Below are 25,073 nucleotides of genomic sequence, written 5' to 3'. Positions count from 1 at the left end.
CTGGGGCTGCCCAAGCAGTAGATATCAGAACATAATTTGTTTTTCTTATGTTAAAGTTGCATAGTACAACACAGGGCCTGCAAAAATATAGTCTTACATTACTAAACTGCACACTTTTTTAGACATTTGTAAGTTTGAAATCAATGGGACTTTCTTCAAAGAAAACATATCACAGGATTTATTCATTATCAGCATGTTAGGACCAGCACTGCACCAGTGATTTAGAAAACACACAGGAGTACATACTGATCAGGAAGTAGGTCCAAGGATAGCTTTTCCCTTTCAAGATATCTGTGCCGTTAAAAAAAGAAAGGAGAAAAAAAACAACACCAAATACCTAAAGGAGACCTGGTTGAACACATAACTGAAGATCTATCATTATTAGTTTATCTACAATGAAGTTTTCGACAGAAACGCAGAGGTATCTAAAAATAAATTATTTAAAAAGGTCAGGCCAGTAGGAAATAAAAGGCATAAAATAACTGTAAAATTATTTAATAATTTACATGCAGTTATTTTATTTTTATTTTAGAATATTTAACAAACAGACTAAACAGCCAGGGTAGGAAAAGTCACAAGTCATGATAAGGATCAAATTAAGAAATCTTGGAAAACATAAACACATTCAAGTCAGAGAAGTCTAAGGACATTCAACAAGAGTTAGTTGGGCTCTCAAAACCATTACCAATTCTATGCGTGTGAACTAGTGGAAAACTGGCATGGCCCCAAACGAAATGAAGAACAAAAATGCAGTGTGGATATTTTGGAAGCAGCAAGATTACAGTTTGGTTTCCATGGAAGAGAGCAACCTCTAAGGAAATGAAGAGATAGATAGCTGTCAAATAGTTTGCAATAAGATGCACCAATCCAAATACATTTGCTTTTTAGTAATATGACCGATCAGGAGAAGAATAACCAAGTGAAAAATCTTTACCAGGTCTTCTGACTATCTCCATGACAACCTCACAGGAAATGCTGTGATAGAAAGAATATATTGGAAAAGGAATAAAAATTAGTTGAAAAGTAGCACAAGGAATCTGGTAAAATAGATCAATATCAAATGAGGCACCCAGCAGTGCAATGTGGGGTTCTTTTATGTACTGTATCAATGGATGAGCTGAAAGGGTTGACAATATAGTAATCAAATTAGAGGTGTTGCAAACACCGCATAGAAAACAAACTAAAGCATGTTTCCAGGGATAATTAAATATGTTACATTTTGAGGGGAGGGAAAGGACAGATGTTGTACCTTTAAAATGAAAACCCATATATGAAAAGGTCGGTGCAAGGAAAAGCGAGAAAGAGGGAACGCACAAGCATACAATGGAAGGAAGAAGAAAGAACAATAATAAAATAATAATAAAATTTATTTATATCCTGCCCCTCTACAAGATGCAATCGGGGAGGCTAAAGAACTAGGTAAATTTAAAGATTACAACAAATAAACAAAGTATGCGTCAAATGCTATAGTGGCAAACAAAAAAAGCTCTGAGACCATTACATATTGCATTGAGAATACAGTAACAGTGTCCTGAAAATCTGAAACAATTACTCATACCACTGCAATCAACCTGTAGTGAATGTCTAATTTGTGTTCAACGCAAAAAACTATGTACAGTATATAAAGAGGAAAGGATTTGCAACATAGTAAGAGCAGTCCAAAGGCCCATCCAACCCAACATGTTGTTCCTAACACTACAGAGACATATGCTTCAAGAAATGTGTGTGTACTCTACTTATGCTAGTAAAATATATTCCTTTTTTAAAAAATAATCCCTTTCATATTGGTATTCCCATTAGTTCTGCTATACCATCACAGCTTTATGGGAAAAATGAATGCTGACAAATTTATCCTTGATCGTTCTGTGTAATCTCAATCTGAAGTGAGTTAAGACTTAAAACGTTAACTTGGTCTATCAATACTAAATAATTTATGAACTGATTCTGTTCAACAAAGATGGAGATATGGTGACAATTAGAAGAAATAATAAAAATAGAGGGAAGTTGATTTTAAAAATTTGAAAATCTTGCTGAGTGTTAAGAACAACTCAACAATGGAAGATCTGACGAATTTCCTTGGAGGCTTTGATGGGAAGGTTAACAGATGTCAAGTTGCTTTCAGGGTTTGTTTCAGGACAGAGTTCCTCAAACTTTTTGAGTTCAAGAGCATATCTGAAGTTGAGTGCACATAAGGAGCAACATAAAAAAATGGTTGCTGTAAAAGGTGTAGCTAACCGGTAAATTTACTACCACAACACACCAATTTCACAAATCAGTTTCTTGCTCTAATAGAACACTTTATAGAAAAGCAAACAGCAGAGCACAACTGCAATCCTCACATATGCTCCAGCAACTGATATATGAAGGCATTATTCTTCTGATCCTGGAAGTGACAGCTATGCTGACTAGTTGCCACTACTGCCCTATCCTCTATGAATCCTTTCTAAACTCCTTTCAAAAGAGCCTAAATTTACAGCTTTCACTACTTCTTTTGACAGTCTATTCCACAATTTTAATTATACACTGTGTGAAGAAGTATTATATTTCCCTTCTTGGCTCTCTTAGCATTATGCTTTCCATAGATGACATCAGGTTCTACTATTATGAGAAAGAGGGGAAAGCTGCTCCTTCTCCACCTTCTTCATACCATGCAATCAGACTTTTCTATCATGTCTACCCTTATTCCTATTATTATTATTAACCTTTATTTATAAAGCGCTGTAAGTTTACACAGCGCTGTACATAAATTTTTTTAGTCAGACGGTTCCCTGCCCTCAGGCTTACAATCTAAAAGACACGACACAAAAGGAGAAGGGAGTGGTGGTGGGGAATAGGATCAGGTCCAGCAGATCTTCTCCACCTCCGAGGCCTGGACCAAGGCAGATGGACTGGAGGAAGGGCTTGGTTTCTTGATGGATGGTTAGAAGGAGGCTTCCTGGGTCAGAGAGGGGCTCACCTCTGGGAACGCTTCTCTAAACAATATAGTCTTTAATTCAGTTTTGAAACTGGGTAGAGAAGTGATGAGGTGTGCATGTGGGGGAAGAAGGTTCCAGGAGTAAGGGGCAGCAAGGGAGAAGGGACGAATTCGGGAGGGGGGCAGTGGTAGTCCTACACTGTGACAGGAGACCCTGACTACCAGAGCGGAGGGTGCGAGTAGGAATGTAAGGAGAAAGAAGGTCAGATAAGTAAGGAGGGGCCAACCCATGGAGGGCTTTGAAAGTCAGTAACAAAAGCTTGTACCGGATGCGGAAGGGGAAGGGGAGCCAGTGAAGAGAGGATAAAAGAGGAGAAACATGGTCAAAGCGGCGAGCGGATGTGACAATACAGGCAGCTGAATACTGGACAGAGATTAAAGGATGGAGGTGTGAAAGAGGAAGCCCTGTTAGAAGGAGGTTACAATAATCTAGTCGCGAAACCACTAGGGCATGGACCAGAGTCTTGGCAGTAGAGATTGAGAGGAATGGACGGATCTTGGCAATGTTGTGGAGAAAGAATCTACAGGTCTTAGCGGTGGCCTGGATCTGGGGAATAAATGACAGAGAAGAGTCAAAAATGAAGCCAAGACTGCGGGCTTGATGAACCGGTTGAATAGAAGTGTCGTCGACAGAAACAGAAAAGGAATAATGAAGGGTGGGTTTAGGTGGAAAGACGAGCAGCTCAGTCTTAGACATGTTGAGCTTCAAGCGCCGAAGCCGCATCCAATGAGAGATGGCAGTCAGACAAGAAGAAAACTTTCTGTTCAAGCCCCGTTGAAAGGTCAGGGGTGGAGAGATACAGCTGAGTGTCATCGGCGTACAGATGATAGGAGAAACCAAAAGAACTGATGAGTTTACCTAGAGACAGTGTGTATAGAGAGAACAGAAGGGGACCCAAGACAGAGCCTTGGGGAACTCCAACAGATAGCGGAACGGAGGATGAAGTCTGACCACCCGTGACCACTGCAAAAGATCTATCTGACAAATAAGATTTAAACCAGTCGAGAGCAGAGTCGACGAACCCAAGGTCAGAAAGTAAATCGACCAGGAGACAGTGATCAACAGTGTCAAAGGCTGCAGACAAATCTAGAAGAATGAGACTAGAGTAGAGGCCGTTTGCCTTGGCCCGCAAGAGATCATTTGAGATCTTGGTGAGGGCTGTCTCTGTAGAGTGCCGTGGGCGGAAGCCAGACTGGAAAGGGTCCAGGATGGAGTTGGCTTCAAGAAACTTAATACAGCGAGAATAAACGACCCTTTCTAGGACCTTAGAAAGAAAAGGAAGAAGAGAAATTGGACGATAGCTAGACAAAGAAGAGGGGTCGAGAGAGGGTTTCTTCAGAATTGGGGAAACGAGAGCATGTTTGAAGTCAGAAGGGAAGGAACCCAAAGAGAGAGAGAGATTAAAGATATAGAGGAGCGAGGGCAGAAGAGAAGGGGCTATAGAGATTAGGAGACGGGAGGGAATAGGATCAAGAGAACAGGTAGTAGGTTTGGAAGAATTTAGCAGCTTAGAGAGTTCATCCAGAGAAACAGGGGGAAACACAGAGAGTTTATTAGTAGAAGGTACCAGGAGGTTAGTGGTAAGGGGCAAGTCGGGAGGAACTACTCCCCCGGGTTACGAAAATAATTCGTTCCGCCGCCGCTTCGTAACCGCGAAAGGCTTCGTAGCCGAAAAACCCATAGGCGCTAATGGGGGATTTGGTGTGAAATAGCGCCGAAAAGCACCAAATTTTTTTTCGTAACCCGAAAAAACATTCGTAACCCAGAACAGTTTTTTTAAATACATTTTTTTCGTAACCCGGAAATTTCCTAACGCGGCGCATTCGTATCCCGGGGTACCAGTGTATTTCAGATCGAATAGTAGTGACTTTTGTGATGAAGTAGTTGGTGAAGTCAGTGGGGGGAAAAGATGAGAAGACAGGGGGAGAGGAAGGTTTGAGTAGTGTACTGAAGCAGGAGAACAAACGCTGCGGACGCCTCTCATTAGCGCAGATCAGCGATTTAAAATAGTTCTGTTTTGCCATAGACAGAGCGCGTGAAAAAGATAAAAGGATGAATTTATAATGAATGAAATCGGCCGGTTCCCTAGACTTTTTCCAAAGACGTTTGGCCGCTCGAGAGCAGGACCGGAGGTACCTGATAGTGGGAGTGAGCCAGGGCTGAGGCCTAGTCATGGGGGAAGAGACACGTACAGATACAGGAGCAAAGCTGTCAAGAGTTGAAGAATGAGTGGAATTAAATAAAGACATTGCTGAATCAGCAGAGTCCCCAAGATCAAGAGAAGAGAGAGATGAATTCAAAGTCTGACTGAGATGGTCAGAGTTAACAGACTGAAGGTCGCGGAAATGGCGCTGGACAGTACGACGAGGAGGTGGGATATAAGTAAGAGTAAAAGAAATTAAATGATGGTCAGACAATGGAAAATCAGATGCCAGGTAGTCGGAAATGACGCACTTAGCAGCAAGAATTAGGTCGAGACAGTGACCAGAGGAATGGGTTGAGGAGTTAGAATGAGGCTGAAGGCCAAAAGAAGCAAACAGGGAGCTAAGGCGAGATGAAGAAGGATTGTTGGGATTGTCAAGGTGAATATTAAAGTCACCTAGGATTAGAGAAGGGACTGTATCAGATAGAAAAAACGTCAGCCAAGATTCAAAGTCAGACAGGAATTGGGTAGCAGAACCAGGAGGGCGATAGATGACAGCAACCCGAAGCTGTAAAGGAAAAAAGAGTTGAATACAGTGAGACTCGAATGAAGAGAAACAATAGCGGGGGGGGGGGGGGGAAGAGAGAACTTGAAACTGGCAGGAATTGGAAAATAGTATACCGACCCCTCCTCCTCGACCCTCAGGGCGGCTTGTGTGAGTGAATGAGAGACCGCCAAAAGAAAGGGCAGCGGAGGTAGCAGTATCATGGGCCGGGAGCCAGGTTTCAGTAAGAGCGAGAAGGTTAAATGATCTAGAGAGAAAAAGATCATGGACAGCAGTCGCTTTCGGAGCAACAGAGCGACAGTTCCAGAGTGAACAGAGGAATGGAAGCTGGGAGATAGGAAGAGGTCGAATAGGGATCAGGTTAGGAGAGATGCGTGGAGCCATGGGAGGAAAGGATTTAGTAAGCGATAATCAAAAGAAGAAAATATAACAATGACAAAAGTAGCAATATAATAGCCAACTGTACTTGGTAATATTGCCTAAATATCACAAGGGACAAGGGATTTAATAAAGAAGGAAGGGGTGGGATTGGAAGCCTTTGCTTAAGGTCCCAACTGCTGAGAGTGATGGAAGGAGAGGTGGCTGATGGATGCAGGGAAGGAAAGCTCTATCCTTTGAAGCAGGCCCGATAGATCCGACTCAATCTTCAGATAGATGTAGGAATGGGAGGTCCTTTCCCTTGAGGCAGGCCTAGTGGATGAAAGTCACTCCTCAGATGGATGTAAGAAAGAGAGGCCCTTTACGGTGAGGGAGGCCTGGTGGATGAAAGTCACTCCTCAGATTCCTATGCTCAAACATTGCAATATTTTGTCATAGGGGAGTTATTCCACTCCTTGAACATTCTGGTTGTTCTTTTTCCATTTCCAGCTGTACTGTACAGTGTTCTTGTTCTGGTGTAGTCACCAGAACTTTATGTGCTACAGATGTAACTGCAATGTACATTTATACTACAACATTTCTATTTTCTATACCTTTTCTAATTGTATCTCTTTCTCTCTCTCTTTCTACAGCAACCATGCATTGTCCCCACATTTTCATCAAACTATCCACAGTCCCAAAATAAAGCAAAACAAAATACTGGTTTTGCTGGGGGGGGGGGGGGGACTGATGCTGCTGCACACTATACATAAGCAAACATGTACCCCCAAATACATACTGAAAGACCACATACCTCCACATAAGTGCCCCCAAATCCTACACCCCACAGAAAGCAAGTAGTAGAAACAGGCAAAATACTCCCGAGAGAACTGCATGAATACAAAGCACAAATCTCCCCATATGAACCTGCGAGAGGCAGGAGAAGGCATTTTGTATATAATGCATAGCAGGGCGTTTTTTTATGGAGCAGGTGGGCCATCAGTTTGTTTTTAACATCTGTATATGTTATGTGATTTTATACTGGATGTAGGTGTTTTAATTGTTTTGAATTTTATTGAGATTTTAAATGTTTTATCTGTGAGCCGCCTTGGGTCCCTCTGGGGAGAAAGACGGCACAGAAACGCATTCAAAAGGTATAGACAGAAGGTCCAACTTGTTTTTCTCAGCATCTCCAGCTAGTCCCCCCTAGCCCCCCAAGTGTATGAGCCACGAGGCAGCTAAAAACCAGTGCTTTGCTTTCTACAGCAATGTAAATTTGGAAGTGGCAAGGTGCAAGGGTTCACCAACTGCTGTGGAGGCCCCTGGAATAAGAAATCCATGGACTCTTTTGCAAACAATGGCACAAATACTTTTAAGAAGTCTGCCTGAACATTCATTTTGCATGATGCTGATGAAAAATTTAATCCAAGCAGTTTGTACAGAAAAAGCATTAATTTATGAGAATGTCCCAACTCCTCATAAGGCAAAGCAGCAAGTAACTTCTCTAATGCTAGGAAGTAAAGTCATGACAATGTGCATATTAACAGTTTGTGTCAGAATAAATACTGACATAACATGTTGCCACATAGAAGTATGATAATCACTCCACAATAATTTGGCTGTTTCTTTGTAATATGTTTGACATGTTTTTATCCTAAGAAAATGGTTGCCTGTGTAGAAATCATTGTGTACATACATATAAGAAAACCAAACAAAACTTCTGCCAAATACTGTCCAGGCAATTAAACAAGAATGTTCACACCTTGATTTGTTTACTCTAATAACAATATTAAATATTAATAGTAGTAAGGGCACATAGGAAAAAATGGCTGGATATTATATTCAAATGCTGAAATGACAGCAATCAGTTTGGAACTTCCACTTCAGGTAAACCAAAAGCACAACCCTATATAGGCTTACTCAGAAGGAGGTCCAAGGGAATTCAATGGGTCTTACTTCTAGATGTGGGTATGGGACTGTAGCCTAATGTAGGCTTACTTCAAAGAAACCTTCAGCATATTAGCTGAGACTTCACAGCCTAGAGTGTGGGCATGCATTTTAGCTTAGTTCCTTGTAGGAAAACAGTTCAGGATATTAGTGCAGGCAAACAAATACACCACGTCTAAAAACTTACATTTTAATTAGACTGTGCATCATTTATGTCTTAATGACTCAGTTATAACCTTGCACATATTTTAATTCTTCTGTTATATTTCTTCAGATGCTTAAAGATTTCAAATTTGCCAGAGTACTATACAGTTGGCCCTCTATTTGCATGGGGGATCCATTCTGGGGGGGGGGGGGGCCCGCGAAAACAGTCTCATAGGCTTAAATATGGCACGTACGCCATTAGAAATAATGGAGGTCGCCCCTCCGCGCATAATCGAGGTTGCAGATCTTAGATCTGCGAGTTAGGGGGGGCAACTGCATTACAAGAAATACAAGAGATCCATCAGTTTCATGGACTTGGGCTACATATAAAGGGCTTTTAAAACCAGGATCAAAGCAAGAAGAAAATCACAGTGTACAGTTGGCATTTATCTGAATTTTCCACCACCTTCTTAACGCTACTGAACTACGTTGCTACCACTAGAACATTTACCAAAGCAGCACTAGGGCATTATTATTAATTTATCATTGACAACAACTTCCTTTGGAAATATTAGAAAAGACACCAGAAAAAAGATCTCCTAAGCCAAACCGAAAGTATTTTCATTCACTATTCATTTTGCATATTTTTTCCCCAGAAGAATTACTTTCCATGGAAAATATTAAAAGGATATTTGTCTACATTAAAAGATGTATCCAACAATATATGTTTTGAAAGTATGTACATGTATGACAAGTACATTTTTCAATTTAAAAACATGCAATCTACTCAAAATACCCCATATATAGTCTCCAGCTACATACTTATCTTTTCTTGCTTTTTTATTCAGCTGACATTAACATATATGTTAAAACAGGTCACCTTTTTAACGTCTCATCAGCCAACTTAAACGTATTTCACAGAAGAACCAGCACAGGTTGTATCTGTCCAAGAAAATACTCCCCCCTCCCAATATTTCTGTGACAGAACCATGAAAAGCATGCATTAGCTAGAACTGATTGTTTGGTATTGGGTTTCACTCTGAATAATTCTGTCAAATGGTACTAAAATAGTTGTTTTTAAACCCATAGCTTTGAATTTACTCCTAGAAAAATTCAACTGAGGAAAGCAAAGAACATATACATCACAAGCACAACCACAGTATTTTTAGTTACCCATACTGACATAAAGTATTCCCCCTGCAGCAACCACATTTCATGGCTGTTCCTAGGCTGTGGAACTCCTGGACCTCTCTCTGTTCTCCTTCTGCCAGCAGGTAAAGCCCTTCTTAGTAAAACAGGAATTTGGTGAATACCCTCCTTGTGCAGGAGAATCATCCAATGGGGTGGGTGCACTGCTTTTTTATCCTTTTATCTTTACAGTACTATTTTTAAAGCATTTTATACTGTTTCAAGTTATTGGTGTTTTTATATTACATGTAAATTATTATATTAATTGCTTTTCAATGTCATTATCAGGTTTTTGGTTGCACCTTGCTTTCATCTTGTTGTAAGCTACCTTTAGTTCCCAAGTCAGGAGAAAAGCAAGATGTAAATAAAGAAATATGATTACTAAGGGCCAAACCAATAAGTATCAAAGGAACCAGTCTTACTTTTTTCACTTATCAGTATTGGTAAGCCATCAGGAGGCATGGAGACGCACTATCCACTATGCTGCAGCCTTTTTCGAAAGCCCACACCGAATGAATCTTGAAGAGAAACGACAATGCAGAAAGAACCGCAACCTGGAAACATCACCCAAGGAGACTTTCCGCTGTGCTTTCTGCAACCGGACCCATTTATCCCGGATTGGTCTTTTTAGTCACCAACGCGCTTGTACAAAGCGCGGGATGAGTCCTTCCTGAATTTTCGTTCGCAAAGCAAAGCCAGAGAGAGATTGGTAAGCATGAAGCCTGTAAGAAAGCCATTTAGCAACTTTCTGGAAAATTCAGATAAATGTCAGCTCTAGAATAGAATTCTCTTTGGTTTTTTTGCAAATTAAATCAGATAGATGCAAGTGGAAGACACGGCCAAACTTTGCCACTGCCAAATGATGCATTCTTTCTAACAGGAAACTGTATAGCTTGGAAACACTGTTGGGGTGATGGCTTGAGTTGCCCACCATACATCTGCAATGGGAAGATTTTGTTATCTATAACTCTCCCATTAAACACACATACACACTAAATTTTTCATAAATATGGGTTCTTGCAGAGCCAAAATGGTGCCAAAATATGTTGTTGAAATTATGTATTAGCAACATACACTGTATATATGGGTGGAATCTCCAAGAAGGTAAAGTCTTTCTTGCTACAATTCCAAGTGCCTTTCTTCCACTGTAGCAGATGATATTCTATCTATCAGAAGATTATCTATTTCAATGATAAAAGCCATTATGGTGCAGCTAATAAATATCTGACATACAGGTGAGAAGAGGTGCTTCAAATACTGCTCATGAAGCTCACCTTGGACTCTTCTTAGCATATCCTGTCCCATGGGGCTGCTGCAATAGCAAATATATATATCATTCTCAAGAGCCTTAGAGAGACAGGAATAAAAATGTGATTAAAATATGGAAGCTAAGCAATCAGAAACCATAATGACAAACTAGCTGATATAAATGGATTTTATTTTAAGTCCTATCAGTATAGTTAGGTATGCACAGAAACATTACTGTTTGGCCAGTTCATGTTATAGATGCCAGTCAGAATCAAGTGCTCCTTGATACAGCAACACCAAAAAAGAGGCCATTCTCACATCTACTTTCATATTTAAAAACTACTAGCTTTCTAGTGGAATTAGCACAATGCCATCACTTGATGTTAGTTATCAATTATTTTATTAACTGACTTTTTATCAATGAAACTGAATTTGTTGTAGCGGTATTTTATGAACTTCCCATAAAGAGCAACTATCACTTCAGCTAAAAACTGTGTAACATTGAAAACGAACCGTCCTATTCTGGATGAGATCAGATTATTACTGGACATGTTCATCATGTTTATACTACACAATGCACCTAATGAGAGGTTGCACCCTATTTATTCCAAGTGGACATTCATTGCCCTATAGTTCACCCAAATCTAACTGATGCTGCTTCAACACTTTTTGGAACAACGGTGAAGGTCCTCATGGAGCTCAAGAGGGAAAGGGAAATTTCTTCTGCCTGTGATGCCCTTCCACTTCTTGATGGGCATCATGTAGTAAATCCCACTACAAACTACATCTACAAATGGATGGGCATATACAGACAGGCCAAAATGAAGCTGCTTCGGGTCACTTTGGAGGTATGCTGTTTAAATGACACACGCATCTTAAGAGGTCAGAAGCTGCACCAAAGCTGCACTCATGTCCTTAGGACTGGAGTGTGGCTTTAGCACAGCTTCTGGCCTTTTAGGACGTATGCATTGTTTAAACAGTATACCTTCAAAGTGAACCAAAGCAGCTTTATTTTGGCCTGTCTGTATGGGCCCAGAGTCATCGCTGTGCCCTTTTATTCCACTGTGAGCAGTGTGCTCTGAAGCACTGGATTTCATTCATTTATTTATTTTATTTCCCATCTTTCTCCCAATATGGGCACCATGCCAGCTTTTAGTTGCTACACACTTTAAAACTGATTCTGACTTATGGTTTCCTTAGCAAGATTTATTTGGAAGAGATTTGCCATTGGACTCTTCTAAGGCTGAGAGTGTGACTCCCCACGACAGAATGAGGATTCAAACTCTGGACTCCTGGAGAACTAATCCAATTCTCAAACCACTACACCAAGGCAGTTCCCAAGAAATACCAAAACAACACTTACTTGTGTGCACAAGTGGGACTACTGACATGGTACACAATTCTGTTTTCTTCATCTCGTTTGTATTTTTGAAATTTTATTCATTTTAGCCCTAAATTCTTAGGAATCTGTGCGCTATGAGGAATTCTGTCTTGCCATTTAGATCATCTCTCTTACGCTATTATACAGTTATCTGAAAACCAGTTAATTTATTCACAGTGTACAGCACTAGATATCACTACTATTGAGCTGTATATGAAACATAAATGATATAAACAAATTATGGATGCCAAAGTTTACTTCAACTATAGATGCCATCATCCCCTTTTCACAATGATAAGTGGAAAATACAAAGGGTCAAACTATTATTTTAAGATAAATACAGCTGACCCATGAACTAGATATAATAATTTATATGCATCAACATTAAGGTGTTAGCATCACAGTGTATAGCACTAGATATCACTTCTATTGAGCTGTATATGAAACATAAATGATATAAACAAATTGTGCCAAAATTTACTTGAACTATGGATGCCATCATCCCCTTTTCACAATGATAAGTGGAATATACGAAGGGTCAAAGTATTATTTTAAGATGAATACAGCAGACCTATGAACTAGATATAATAATTTCTATGCATCGACATCAAGGCATTAGTCTTTCCCTATCAAAGATCTCCAGAAATTCCCAACCTACAACTCTTTCCATTCCTCAACCACTGTGGCTAATATTTAGGCATTTTGGGGCTTACAATCCAACAACATTTGGCTCTAAGGTGGAAAAGGCTGCCTTGATAGCAGTGGCTTCTGACTCAAATGAAGTTTAAAATCTAGAAATATTTTAAATGTGATGTTTTGAACTAAAAACCCTTGGGGTAAAATGGCTAAAAATAACACATCCTTTCAGGTACAGTATTTGGAGACTTAATGCCCAGTATTTCTCATTGCTGGCATGGGCTCCTGGGACCTGTAGTCCAACAACATCTGGAAGGCTACATGACTCCCGCTCAGATCTAAAATAAAGCCCGGCTTTATTAATAATTCCTTTCTGGTTTTACTCAGAAATCCTTCTTAACATTCGCACTCCCATACGACAGCAGACTCCCAAAACTAAAATGAAATAAGATTATAAATGTATAAGCGGCAGAGTACAGCACAGCCTCTGCACCCGCGGATTCCCAAGTTAAATATTTCATATCTCCAATTTAAAAGGATCTCTAGTGTCACAGCGGAAAAAGAGTTGTCCCTGAGGCCTGAGAGACCGACCCACTATTCATCAGAGTAGGAAATAACAGCCTATGTGGACCAATGGCCCGACTGTATATAAGAGTTTCATACATAATATGTGCAGTCGCAAACATAAAAATATACCAAGAAAGACTTGTGTTCAATTTCAGTTCTGTTTCACACAATTATTAAAACACAGACTAGTGGCACTGTCAACTACTGTGGACCCAAAGAAGACCAGGAGTTGTGACTTAACTGTGTACACAAACAGTGCTTGTTAATTTTTAACTTTAGATTTAGTTTGCATAACCTTACAAATCCACACATTTTAACTGCAACTTTAAAGCACAGAAGCCAGCTAATGCCAACTTAAAGGGATACTGTTCCACAGTATTTGACAGACTACAATTCACAAAATTAGAAGAAATGACTAAATAGATATTTAATGGCTCAATATGCCAGATATATCAAACTAGGATCTCAGACGCAAAGGGAATTAATATTAATTTTAGCAACGTCTGCATTAGGAAAACTGCATAATTAAAAATATCCTTTTGTCAAACGCCTTAAAGAACTGAATATTTTAAGAAGCATGATAGTTGCATTTGGAGTAAATACACACTTGCATTGTCACACATTACTGCATAGACACTTTTTACACAAACTGCTGCGTTGGGGAAAAACACATGCAAGCCTCTCAAATTAAAATGTCTCCTTATACTAGTTTGTGGATCTAAATAAGTTTATTGTGAATCTTAAAGTACTGTAAATCTTACTGCACAGAGAGGCTTACATCCAAAGAAATATACCCTGCTACTCTGATATTTGGACTGTAAGTAAGTATTAATCTGATGGTCTGACAATGCCCCCTTCTCTTAATATATATATATACACACATACACACACACACACACTCCAGACCAGAACATACTACACTATGTGAAATTATGTATATGAAGTCAAGATTTTGTTAATTTTAAACAAAACGCCAATACATTAGAGGCAAATTTATGTCTAGGTTTATATTATGTTCCACTGAAGACAACTGAATGGGATTTATAATAAATTAAAAATGGTTATTTTTCTTCAAAATAATTCAACATCTTCCTGAATTTAATTGCATAATATCTACGGATAGGACTATTATTTGACGGTGTTCGCTTGCCTTTTATACTGACACACACATCACACGATGTCTTGTTCTCATAATCCCATGAAAGTCAAATCGTATCTTTTTCCCCCAAAAGAAAAAAATGATCTACTACATCTGAGGAAAAATTCACATTACAGCAGCCAGAATCTCCAGGCAATTCATTCCAGAAGTATAATTCTGAATCAGGCCTATTCACTAGGAGCAGCAAATAAAATATTGAAGTAATTTCTTGCATTACTTAAGCAATTTCATTTTTGTATTCGCTGCCAATTAATAGAGTATGTCTGTATATAATTTAATCTGTATTTAGGATCCAAAGGAATATTCCTGAAGAAGTCGTTTGCACCAGTTTTCCGAATCTATCAGCACAATCCTAGCTATGTTTAGTCAGAAGAAAGTCCAAGTAAATTCCTGTCCCATGCTGCAGAATATTACAGTATTTGACAGGGACAACATAGTTTTTATTTTTAATTAACACACACACATATTAAGACAGGTATCCTGAATCTTCTCACTCAAATACCAAATCCTATCCTACATATAAATCAGTATTATCAGGGGAATAGTTTTATCACTTCCATTCACGGGTGAAACACTCACTTGCATTCTAACATCCGAGCGTTAGACAAACTCAGAAGCTCCACTGAGTACAGATGAACCATCTTTGGAGTTAAAAGTATGAATACAATTGCACCGCAGATGTGGGAAGCCAATAGGTAAATTGCATTCAATATTTTTAACAACCTTTTGCTTTTTAAAATATGAATACGTGCCCATCAGCAGAAACGTCATTATGAAAAAACAGTTGGTGTGCCTAAGTGTCAAAAGATGGGAGACGCTATCAAATGGCATAAGCCAGTTCTGCAAGCAACCCTGGACAGGTGACTCTCCCAGGACTGAAGCCTAGGACAAAAGGGCCTTCTCTCGAAGCACAGGATCCATGCGTTTTCCAAACACAACTACGAACCGCACATTTCATCACTATTCTGCAAGCCCCCAAATGCCTGAATACTGTATTAGCCACAGTGGCTGAGGAATGGAAAGAGTTGTAGAGATCTTTGATAGGGAAAGGCTAATACCTTGATGTTGATGCATATAAATTATTATATCTAGTTCATAGGTCAGCTGTACTCATCTTAAAATAATAGTTTGACCCTTCATATTTTCCACTTATCATTGTGAAAAGGGGATGATGGCATCTATAGTTGAAGTAAACTTTGGCATCCATAATTTGTTTATATCATTTATGTTTCATATACAGCTCAATAGAAGTGATATCTAGTGCTGTACACTGTGAATAAATTAACTGGTTTTCAGATAACTGCATAATAGTGTAAGAGAGATGATCTAAATGACAAGACAGAATACCTCGAATATCCAAAGAATAGCACACAGATTCCTAAGAATTTAGGGGTAAAATGAATAAATACGTATGAGATGAAGAAAACAGAATTGTGTACCATGTCAGTAGTCCACTTAAAGTGTTGCTTTGGCATTTAACCTGCCAACGAACAAATGCCCCTCCACTTTCAGTTAACGCTGCCTAAACGTTCAAAGTATCCTTTAAGACACAGTGCCACCACTATACTGTGCTACGTGAAACCTTATTCTCTTGCCAGAGAAGTGAAATAATTCGATAGGCTCGACCCTATTGCTTTAACTTTTCTAAGAAATATTAATATTTGTTGTAGTTGCAACACAGACTGTTTTAAAAAGTCGTTCAAAGGCCCAGTTTCCTGCTCTGTTTGCTGGGAGTGTATTGTCAGGCGATGGCCAAATGCTGCAAGGATGCAGCATTTGGCTATCGCCTGACAATCTTTGCATCCCTACCTATTTAAAACGACTCCATCAGCTGACACAAAGAAGTTATGTTCATGTGTACATTGGCCACACCTCCAGCGATCAATCTACCAAAGAAAGGAAGAAATAACGTCGCCTTTCCTAGTCACCAGAAAATCAAAACTTCCAATGGTGCAAGGTTTTAAACAGCCTTCGGTTGAATAAGCTTTGGCTGAATTCAAACCGAGTTCTCTTTCCAGAAATCGCAAGGGGAAAAAAGAGTTTACTGAAATAAAAAATTATTTTAATCCTATCTGAACCCCGTTTGAGCATCGTTTCAGCAGAAGGTTAACTCTCACAAAAGAAGCAAAGACAACCACATCACTGAGAGCAAGGAACTGTCTGAATGCCGCTCTGAGAGCCTTTAGGGCTGAAGAGTGGGGAATAGAGTAAATAATAAATAGATAATCCCAAAATCGACAGTGACGCCTTCGCGATCACTTGCTGTGTGTAAAATATACCCTGATCCACATCCTACATTCCTTAGCAGCTATTAATTGCAGAGGAAGTAGATCATGCAAAAAGCAGAGTATTACTAAGTGCCTATGGTCCTTACAGCCAGGGAAGGGAAAATACATATATATTGACCTGGAGTGTGCATTTTTGTATGCCACAATAAGAAACCCTTTTTAGAAAGTCCCCCAGAAGACAAAGGCATTGTGGCGTGTGCCCAGATCTTTTGTCAGCGTGAACGATAAAATCTTTACACACACACACACAAAAGAGACACACAACTGCTCTCATAAATACCACCAGGGCAGCCTCTCCAAAAAGAGATGTAGAATTCAAAGATATAGCCGTGTTAGTCTGTGGAAACAGTAAGCAGAGAGATCTTGCAGCACCTTTGAGACTCACTGGAAGAAAGAGGTTGGAAGCATGAGCTTTTGTAGATCGCAGTCTACAATATATAATACGGATATAATAGTAATGTAGCACCTTTGAGACTCACTGAAAGAAATTGGCAGCATGCGTGTTCCTAGACCTAAGTCTACTTCCTGAGATGCATTTGGATATAATCATGATCCTCCTCCTCCTCCTCATCTAGAGAGAGACCTTGCAGCCCCTGTGAGAGTGGACTCACTGAAAGGAAGAAGGTGGCAGCAGGAGCCTTGCCATAGACTCTGGCCTACTTCCTCAGATGCATTGTCAGGCTGCCACTGCTGCTGCTTCTGTGGGATTCTGATGCAAGAGCTGTACCTGCAGGAACCCATTTCCACTTGGAAGGAAGACATATATCTACATATACACGTATATAATTTCTACCTTCTGAGCGTCAAGGCCTATAGGAAAGGGAGAGGGGGGGGAGGGAAATCACAGCAGCCTCACTGGAGGAATCAACCCAGTTTGGCACCGCTTTGTCTGCCTCTTCGCTATGGAATTCTGGGAGTTGGAGTTTGTTGAACTCCCAGAATTCCATAGCGAAGAGGCAGACAAAGCGGTGCCAGACCGGGTTGACTCCTGCAGCGTGGATGCATCCTTTGGCACCGTCCTCCTGCTAGGATACATGTCAGGTCCAGGTCGAAGCCATCCTCCTGGTATCGCCTTTTGTTCCTGCTGACGATCTCCTTGATGATGGCGGTCATGTCTGGGAGCCGGCCCCCGCCGCCGCCGCCGCCGCTCAGGAACAGCGCGGAGAAGCACGGCGGCGGCTGCAGGGCACAGATGGCCCGGAGCCGAGGCTGAGAAGGCGGAGGGGGAGGAGGAGGAAGGGGGGCTCCCACTTCTTCTGGCCGCCAACGGTGAGGAGGGCGACGGCGGCGGCTGGAGGAGGAGGAGGAGGATGAAGAAGCCACCGCCGCCGCCGCCGCTCCGTGGACCAGGCCTCCTCCGCCTCCCACAGCGGCGGCGGCGGCGGCGGCGGCTGAGCACAAAGGGGCCGGGCCAGAAGGAGATCCTCCCGCCGCTGCCGCCACCGACGCGGTTCCTCCTCTGGGCTGTTGCAGGGAAGCAATGAGGGCCTTGGAGGAGGAAGAAGAGGGTAAAGAGGAACCACCGTCGTCGCTGCCAAGGCCTCCTCCGCCTCCTCCTCCGCTGGCTTCTCGGCTGCGCTCCAGCGGGACCCCCGGAGAAAGCAGCCCCCCTTTTTCCCTTCCTTCCTTCCTTCCCTCACCCGCCCCGCTCCGCACCCCCGGGGAAGGCGGGAGCCGGGCGGGGGGCTGGGCCGGTGGCCGGGTAACAGGCGACGGTCCTCAGGGGGAGGAAGAAGAAAGGTCGGGAGGGTGCAGGGATTCTGCTTCTTCTTCTCCCACGAAGACGACGGCGGCGGCGGCGGCGGCGGCTCCTCAAAATGGGCGTCGGGGCCTGGAAAGAAGGGGGGAAGGGGACGGCAGCATTCAGCTCCTATGGCGGCGGCGGCGGTCCAGTGTCATTCCTCCGCTGCCTCGGCCGCTGCTTTCGCCTCTTCTTCTCCTCCTTCCTTTCCTTTCTGTCTCTCTGTCTGTCGCGCGCAGTCAATCCGGCGCAGCGATGTGCGCGCGCTCTCGCTCTCGCTCGCACTCCTCCTCCTTCCTCGCGCATAGGCAGGCTGCTGCTACTGCGCATGCGCGTTGGGCGCAAGGCACCCTCTTTTAATTTTTTCCCCTCCCTCCTTTTCCTTTTCCGAACGTTCTTTTCTTGACGCGCATGCGCGTTGGGCGCGAGGCACCCTCTTTTTCTAGCTGCGCGTGCGCGTCGGACGCGAGGGAGGCACCCTTGTTAATTTTTTTTCTTCTCTCCCTCTTCCCTCCTCCTTTCCGAATGTTCTTTTCTTTCTGCGCGTGCGCGTGAAGCACCCTTTATTCTCCCTCCCCCCCTCCTGTGTGTGCCTCTCTCTCTCTCTCTTTCCGAACGTTGGTTGCTTGCTTCGAACGTTCTTCTTCCTCCTCCTCTTCCTCTGCCCCTCCCCCCTCAGCTGGGCTGTGGCTCGAGCCCCTTCCGCCCCGCCTCCTCCTCCTCCTCCTCCCCAGCGCCAACCGCCTCAGCCTCTAGTCACCATCATGGCTGCAGCTTTTCCGACACAGAAAGATGTAAGGGAGGGGAGGAGGGACAAAAAGGGGAACACAGCGCCGAACGACTAGGTTGGGGGACGCAGAGGGAGGGAATGGCAGCACTCCTCTCGTCAGCTCCCTCCGCCGCCGACCAAGAAACGAGTCCTTCTCCGCCGCCACATCACCGCTTCTTCCTCCTCCTCCGTCGCTTTCTTTACGTTAGGCTCTTTTTAAGATGCCCCCCCACTCCACGGCTTCTATAAAGCCAGATGGGTCTGCCTTTGCGTTTTCCGCTCCTGGAAAGAGTAGGGGAGAAAAGAGGGAGGGAAGGGAAGGGAGCGCGCGCAGGCGTCGACACGTTCTGAGGGGCGGAGGGATATACCAGAGGCGATTGCCTCATCGTCGCGGTGACGACGACGGACTAATTCCCTACGGGGGTCACGTGACGAGGCTTCGGCTCCACGCTCCTCCTCCTCTTCTGAGGGGAGGATGGGAGATAGATATTTCTTCTGAGGGGAAGATAGGAGATACAGTATATATAAAGAGAGAGGAAGGAAAGGACCCCCCTTTCTCTCTCTCTATATATATATATATATATATATATTACTTCTGAAGGGTGTGTGTGTGTAAAAGGAACCCCCCTCTATATACAGTATATATATTTCTTCTTCTGAGGGGAGGATGGGATATATATACATAAAAGGACCCTATATACATATATATTTGCAGGGAGGATGGGAGATTATATATATACCATCATCCTCTCAGAAGGAGAGAGAGGGGGGTCCATATATATACATACACATGCATACATACACATATAGGTGCCAAATGACTTTGGGGGGGGGGTCTGCTGCTCTGCTCCCTTTTTGGCAGGCACAAACCTCTTCATGGTGCAGATGGACAAGATTGATTGACAGATTAATAAGATTGATTGATTGACCTGGTAGCCATCCTTTCTTGTCACGCATGCACTGTGCAAATCTACAGCGCTATATAAATAAAGCATAACAATAGTAATAAATAATAATTTTGGTTGGCCCTATCTAGCATGTATCACTGTTCTGTGGATTTGGGGTGTTATTATCCTCCCACATGAGCTTCGTGGGGTGTTTTGCTTCCCTGCAGTCTTGGCCAAGGAAAAAAACCATAAGATGAAAAGATTATATATATATATATATATATATATATGACCAGATGTTCTAACCGCAAAGGAGGACAAGGCACCGCAAAATGTAGGACCTTCAAGGAAAAGGTGGTAGGACATGGCCAAATACAAAGCTGAAAAGCACTGACTAAAAATACTAAATCCTGCTCAGAATGGAGGACACTGAACAAGAATGGAGGACACGACCAAATGCAAAGCTGCAAAACCACTCTGAAGTGTTAAATCCCCGCTTCTTAGCCCTGCTCAGAATGGAGGATATTGGAGGAAAATTGAGGACATGACCCAATTCAAAGCTGAAAAACACTCAATAGAAATTATTACTCATGCCTCTTAGTCCTGCTCCAAATGGAGGGCACTGAAGGAAAATGGAGGGCATGGCAAGCAGAGAAATACACATTCGTGCCTCTCAAGTCATCCTCGGGATGAAGCAAAGTCAGTCAGCCTTTACTAGGCATACAACAACGACATACATTTACAATAAAACTGCAGGGTCGCTATTAAAATTAAACCCACACACTTATAGAAACAGTAAATCCACGCTTCTTAGTCCTGCTCAAAACGGGGGACCTTTTGGAACTCCTCCTGGATAGAAAGCTGAAAGGGAGGATGCATCCTGGAAAAGGAGGAGCACCTCTGGTCTTATCTATGTATTTGTGCTTAAGGGAGAGAAAGAGCTGAGGACCCGTGTGTGTGTGAGACCCATCTCTGGGCATATATATCTACATACACTGCATATAGATATATATACGATCAGATGTATCAATCTGTCAATCAGTCTTATCCATCTGCACCATGAAGGTTTTGCCTCCCCTCCTCTTTCTTTCCTATATATATATACAGTATACTGTATATATATATGACCCATCTCTGAGTCAGAGGTCTCTCAGAGGCCCTTATATATATATATATGACCCATCTATATATACTGTATATAGATATGTATGATCAGATGTGGGTCATATATGTGTCTGTCCCCTCCCTCCTCTTTCTGTCCCTTAGGCACAAACACTTGTAAGCCTGCAAAAGGGCGCCTGCTGGCTTTTGAGTGCCTGATCCCCTCTCAGTGCCCAGGAGCTGGCAGGAAAGTCTCCCATGCCCAGCAAACAGGGAAGCTGGGCGAGGAGGAGGAGGAGGAGGAGGAGGGAAAAGGCGGAAAGTGCCAGCCATAAGCATCCAGCCTGCTCTCCCTCCAACCTGGAAAGTCTCTCTCTGAAAGACATGGAGGGAAGGAAGGAAGGAGGGCTACAGCGCCACCTATTGCCTCGGAAGAGGAAACCACCATTAGGACAAGGCACTTCAGGGGGGCCAGAGAGCCTGTCCTCCTTTTCCAGGACCTGCCCTCCTTCCAGTCCATCTGCCATGGTTCAGGCCTCAGAGGGAGAGGGAGAAGAACCGCTGGACTTAGTCCCCTCCGACACTGCTATTCCCTTCTTCTCCTTTTGTGCCATGTCTTTTTAGATTGTAAGCCAGAGGGCACCAGGGAAATGTCTAATGAACTATATCTGAAGATGCCAGCCACAGATGCTGGCGAAACGACAGGAATAAACTCTTCTAGAGCATGGCCACAGAGAAAACCCACAAGAAATGATGGATGCCGGCCATGAAAGCCTTCGACTTCACATATCTGTAAGCCACTCTGAGAGCCTTTCTGGCTGAAGAACGGCATATAAATATAGTAAATAAATACTGCATTTCAACCTTCCCTCCAGGAGTAATTCCAAAAGGCCCTCCATCTTGAGCATGACTGAAAAGCTTGAGTTTATATGAGTGTTTGGAGCATTTTTATTTGCTTGTGTCCTCCGTTTCCCTCACAGGCCCTACATTTTGAGGCGCCTTGCCCTCCTTTGGGGTTAGGATATCTGATCACTTTGCATGAAGCCCACCGGTTGTGATCTTAGGCGAGTGACACTCTCTCAGCCTCAGAGCAAAGCAATGCCTAACCTCTGAACAAATCTCACCAAGAAAATCTAGGGCGAGCAAATGTCCTCCTTTTCCAGGACATGCCCTCCTACGTTTCATCATTCCACCCAGGAGGAATTCCAAAAGGTCCTCCATCTTGAGCATGACTTGATTTATATTTATATGAGTGTTTCGAGCATTTGTATTTGCTCGTGTCCTAATAATAATAATAATAATTAGTATTGCCAGTATTTAAAAACCAATTGTCCTGTTGTCTCTCTCACAGAAGCTTGAGATGTCTTACTGGACTGTCCATAAGCTGGGGTCCTCTCCCTCCTATACAAACAGACACACATATTTTATTATAAACAATTTTTATATTACTAAATGATGTTTCCACTTGACGGTCCTTTGCCGTCTCCTTTTTGTGGGGGCAGATGAAAAGAATTGATTAGTTTCTCTGCAGTGTTCCTGCCTTGGGTGGTTGCCTCATGCCTTTGTTGCTTGATGGCCTGACTGGTTCTCTGGCAATTTTCCTACCTTAAGTGAACTGTTACAAGCTTCTCTTTACAGTGTCATAATGTATGGATTTCATGTCTTTCATTTGCGGTGTTTTATGCTATACACGTGTTTTCCTTCCAGCAGCTCCCATACCAAAAACCTCCAGCTCCCAAGATTTTTTTTCCCTATCTGTTTTGTTGCAGAAGAACAAACGTTAACAGGAACACAGAAAGCTACAGAGAGCGAGCATTCGTTTTTACTTTCTTCTAATTCAGTTTTCCCTAGTCTGATACCCTGTAGATGTTCTGATCCAGTAACCAAAAACAACATGAAGGCACACAACAACAACATTTGCACTGAGCCCCAAAATGAAACTACTAGAATGGCTATTCCATGTTATGTTGTTGTGTTCCTACCTTGACTTTGATGTTTTATGAACCACCTTATCTGGGTGCATTGTTTAAAAATTTACATCAAATGCAAGTGGTACGGGTGCATGAGGCCTAAATACCTTGAAGACTCCAGATCCTATCTGATTTTGGAAGGTAAGAATGGCCAGGCCTGGTTAGTACTTGGAACGGAGTTGTTGTTGTTGTTGTATGCCTTTCAAGTCATTTTTGACTTAAGGCAACCCTAAGGCTAACCTATCATAGGGTTTTCTTGGCATGTTCTTAGTGGCGCGGTGGTTAAATGTTGTTAATGCAGCCACAACATTGTGAGTTTGATCCCAGGGCTCCAAGGTTGACTCAGCCTTCCATCTTTTCTCATAAATTGGTAAAATGAGTATCCAGCTTGTTGGGGGCAACTGGCTTACAAACTGTAAACCACTTAGATAGTGCTGAGTTCACTATTAAGAGGTATAGAAATGTAAATGCTATTGTTATTGCTATTGCCATTGGCATCCTGTTTGGCATGGAGTGAAGGTAGTGCTGGAATCATCAATGGGAAGGAAAGGCTTAAACTTCACACAAAAACAGAAGTCGGTTTTTCCTTTTGGGGGGTCATATTATCCAATGAGCTAGGACCCTTAAAAATTACACAAAGATATATAAGATATACAAATAAAAGATTAAAAGAGAACAGGAGATATTCCAGAGTGGGGGTGAGCTGATCATGTGAAATTTATGACCATACAAAAAGTGATAGATGGGAAAGTCTACATTTTAGAAACTGTTTTTTTATGCCCACACATATTTGGTTGTTGTAAGTCAAGTTGGCTACCCTCTGGGATTTATTTGGTGTGGTTTAGTTTCAATTGTTCTCCTATATCCTCTACCTCCCAAAGATTCTTGTGAGTATTGTGCAATTGTGTATTCATTGAACCCATTTGTACCTGCTTTTAATTAAAAACGCTTTTGCATTTTCAAGGTTATTTCCTATCTAGGAGACTCCAGGGACACATCTAGTGCACGCCTTAGATTGTGCAAGGGAGGAGAGTATTGAAAAAGAGAGAAAAATGCCTTACTTTGTTAACCATTAGTGTTTCTTTTTACTTTGTTAGCCGTCTTGAGAATACGCATTAATGTCGAAGACGCAGGATAGAAGTTACATAAATGCGTATATAAAGCCAGAAACAACAGATGGAGTGAAGTGATGAAGTGATAAAAACACTTAAAATGACAAGGTCTGTCCAAAGGCCAGAGCTGCTGCCGTATGCAGGTTTCTGTCCACAAACATTTCAGAAATGGGGAAAACCCCTATGTAGGACAATACAATTTTATTTGCAACGGCATTGTTGCCATTACAGTGTAGATATGTGGGCCTGAGACATCATCCACACCTCCAAAGAACATCAGCCTACAAAAAAAAGGGGGGAAAGCATGCTATGAAGACAATTGGTTTTAGAGGAAGACGGATTCAATGTTTCGGGGGAAAGCTAAACCTCATCAGTGATTTCCTAACGATTGCATGCAATGGTTACAATAGGAGGAAGCTGGATTTCTCTGAAGATTAAGAACAGGTGCTTGGCACCTTGCCCTTTCACTGCTGACTTAGTAGTCCTGAGCTTTGTTTTGTTTTACCTTTGCCAAATGAACCATATTAAACAAGGATCTATAATGAAGACCCTTTTTCAACCCTTTTTGAAGTCATGCTTAGTCCCAGCTTACAACAGAAGACTCACTTTAACTTTTCGCCATAGGTGTCTGTCTTGTCTTTGCTCTTTGTCACTCACTTTCTCCCATTAAAGAAATCCTTACATAAAGAAAGACGGGCTGAAAGTACAACCCAGCTGCATCTACACTGCAGAAGGAATGCAGGTTGACATCGCTTGAATTGCCATGGCTCAAAGCTATGAAATTCTGGGATTTCTAGTTTTGTGAGATACTTAGCCTTATCTGTCAGAGAGCTCTAGTGCCCAGAACAAATGACAAAGCCCAGATTTCCCTAGGATGGAGCCATGAAAATTAAAG

The 25,073-nt window shown here is 42.2% G+C and overlaps 1 protein-coding gene across 1 annotated transcript in view; it reads right to left on the bottom strand.

The window, feature by feature from the left end:
- PTEN (phosphatase and tensin homolog) overlaps positions 1–17,948 on the bottom strand; it is a 75,443-nt gene extending 57,495 nt beyond the window's left edge. The window contains exon 1 of the mRNA XM_042456995.1: positions 17,633–17,948. Within this exon, the coding sequence (XP_042312929.1) occupies positions 17,633–17,711 (79 nt within the window). The 5' untranslated portion in view covers positions 17,712–17,948. The remainder of the gene's footprint in view (positions 1–17,632) is intronic.
- Positions 17,949–25,073: the final 7,125 nt, after the last annotated feature.

Source organism: Sceloporus undulatus, chromosome 3, assembly GCF_019175285.1.
Source record: "Sceloporus undulatus isolate JIND9_A2432 ecotype Alabama chromosome 3, SceUnd_v1.1, whole genome shotgun sequence".
Classification (NCBI taxonomy): domain Eukaryota; kingdom Metazoa; phylum Chordata; class Lepidosauria; order Squamata; family Phrynosomatidae; genus Sceloporus; species Sceloporus undulatus.
This window is presented reverse-complemented; position numbering and strand designations above follow the sequence as displayed.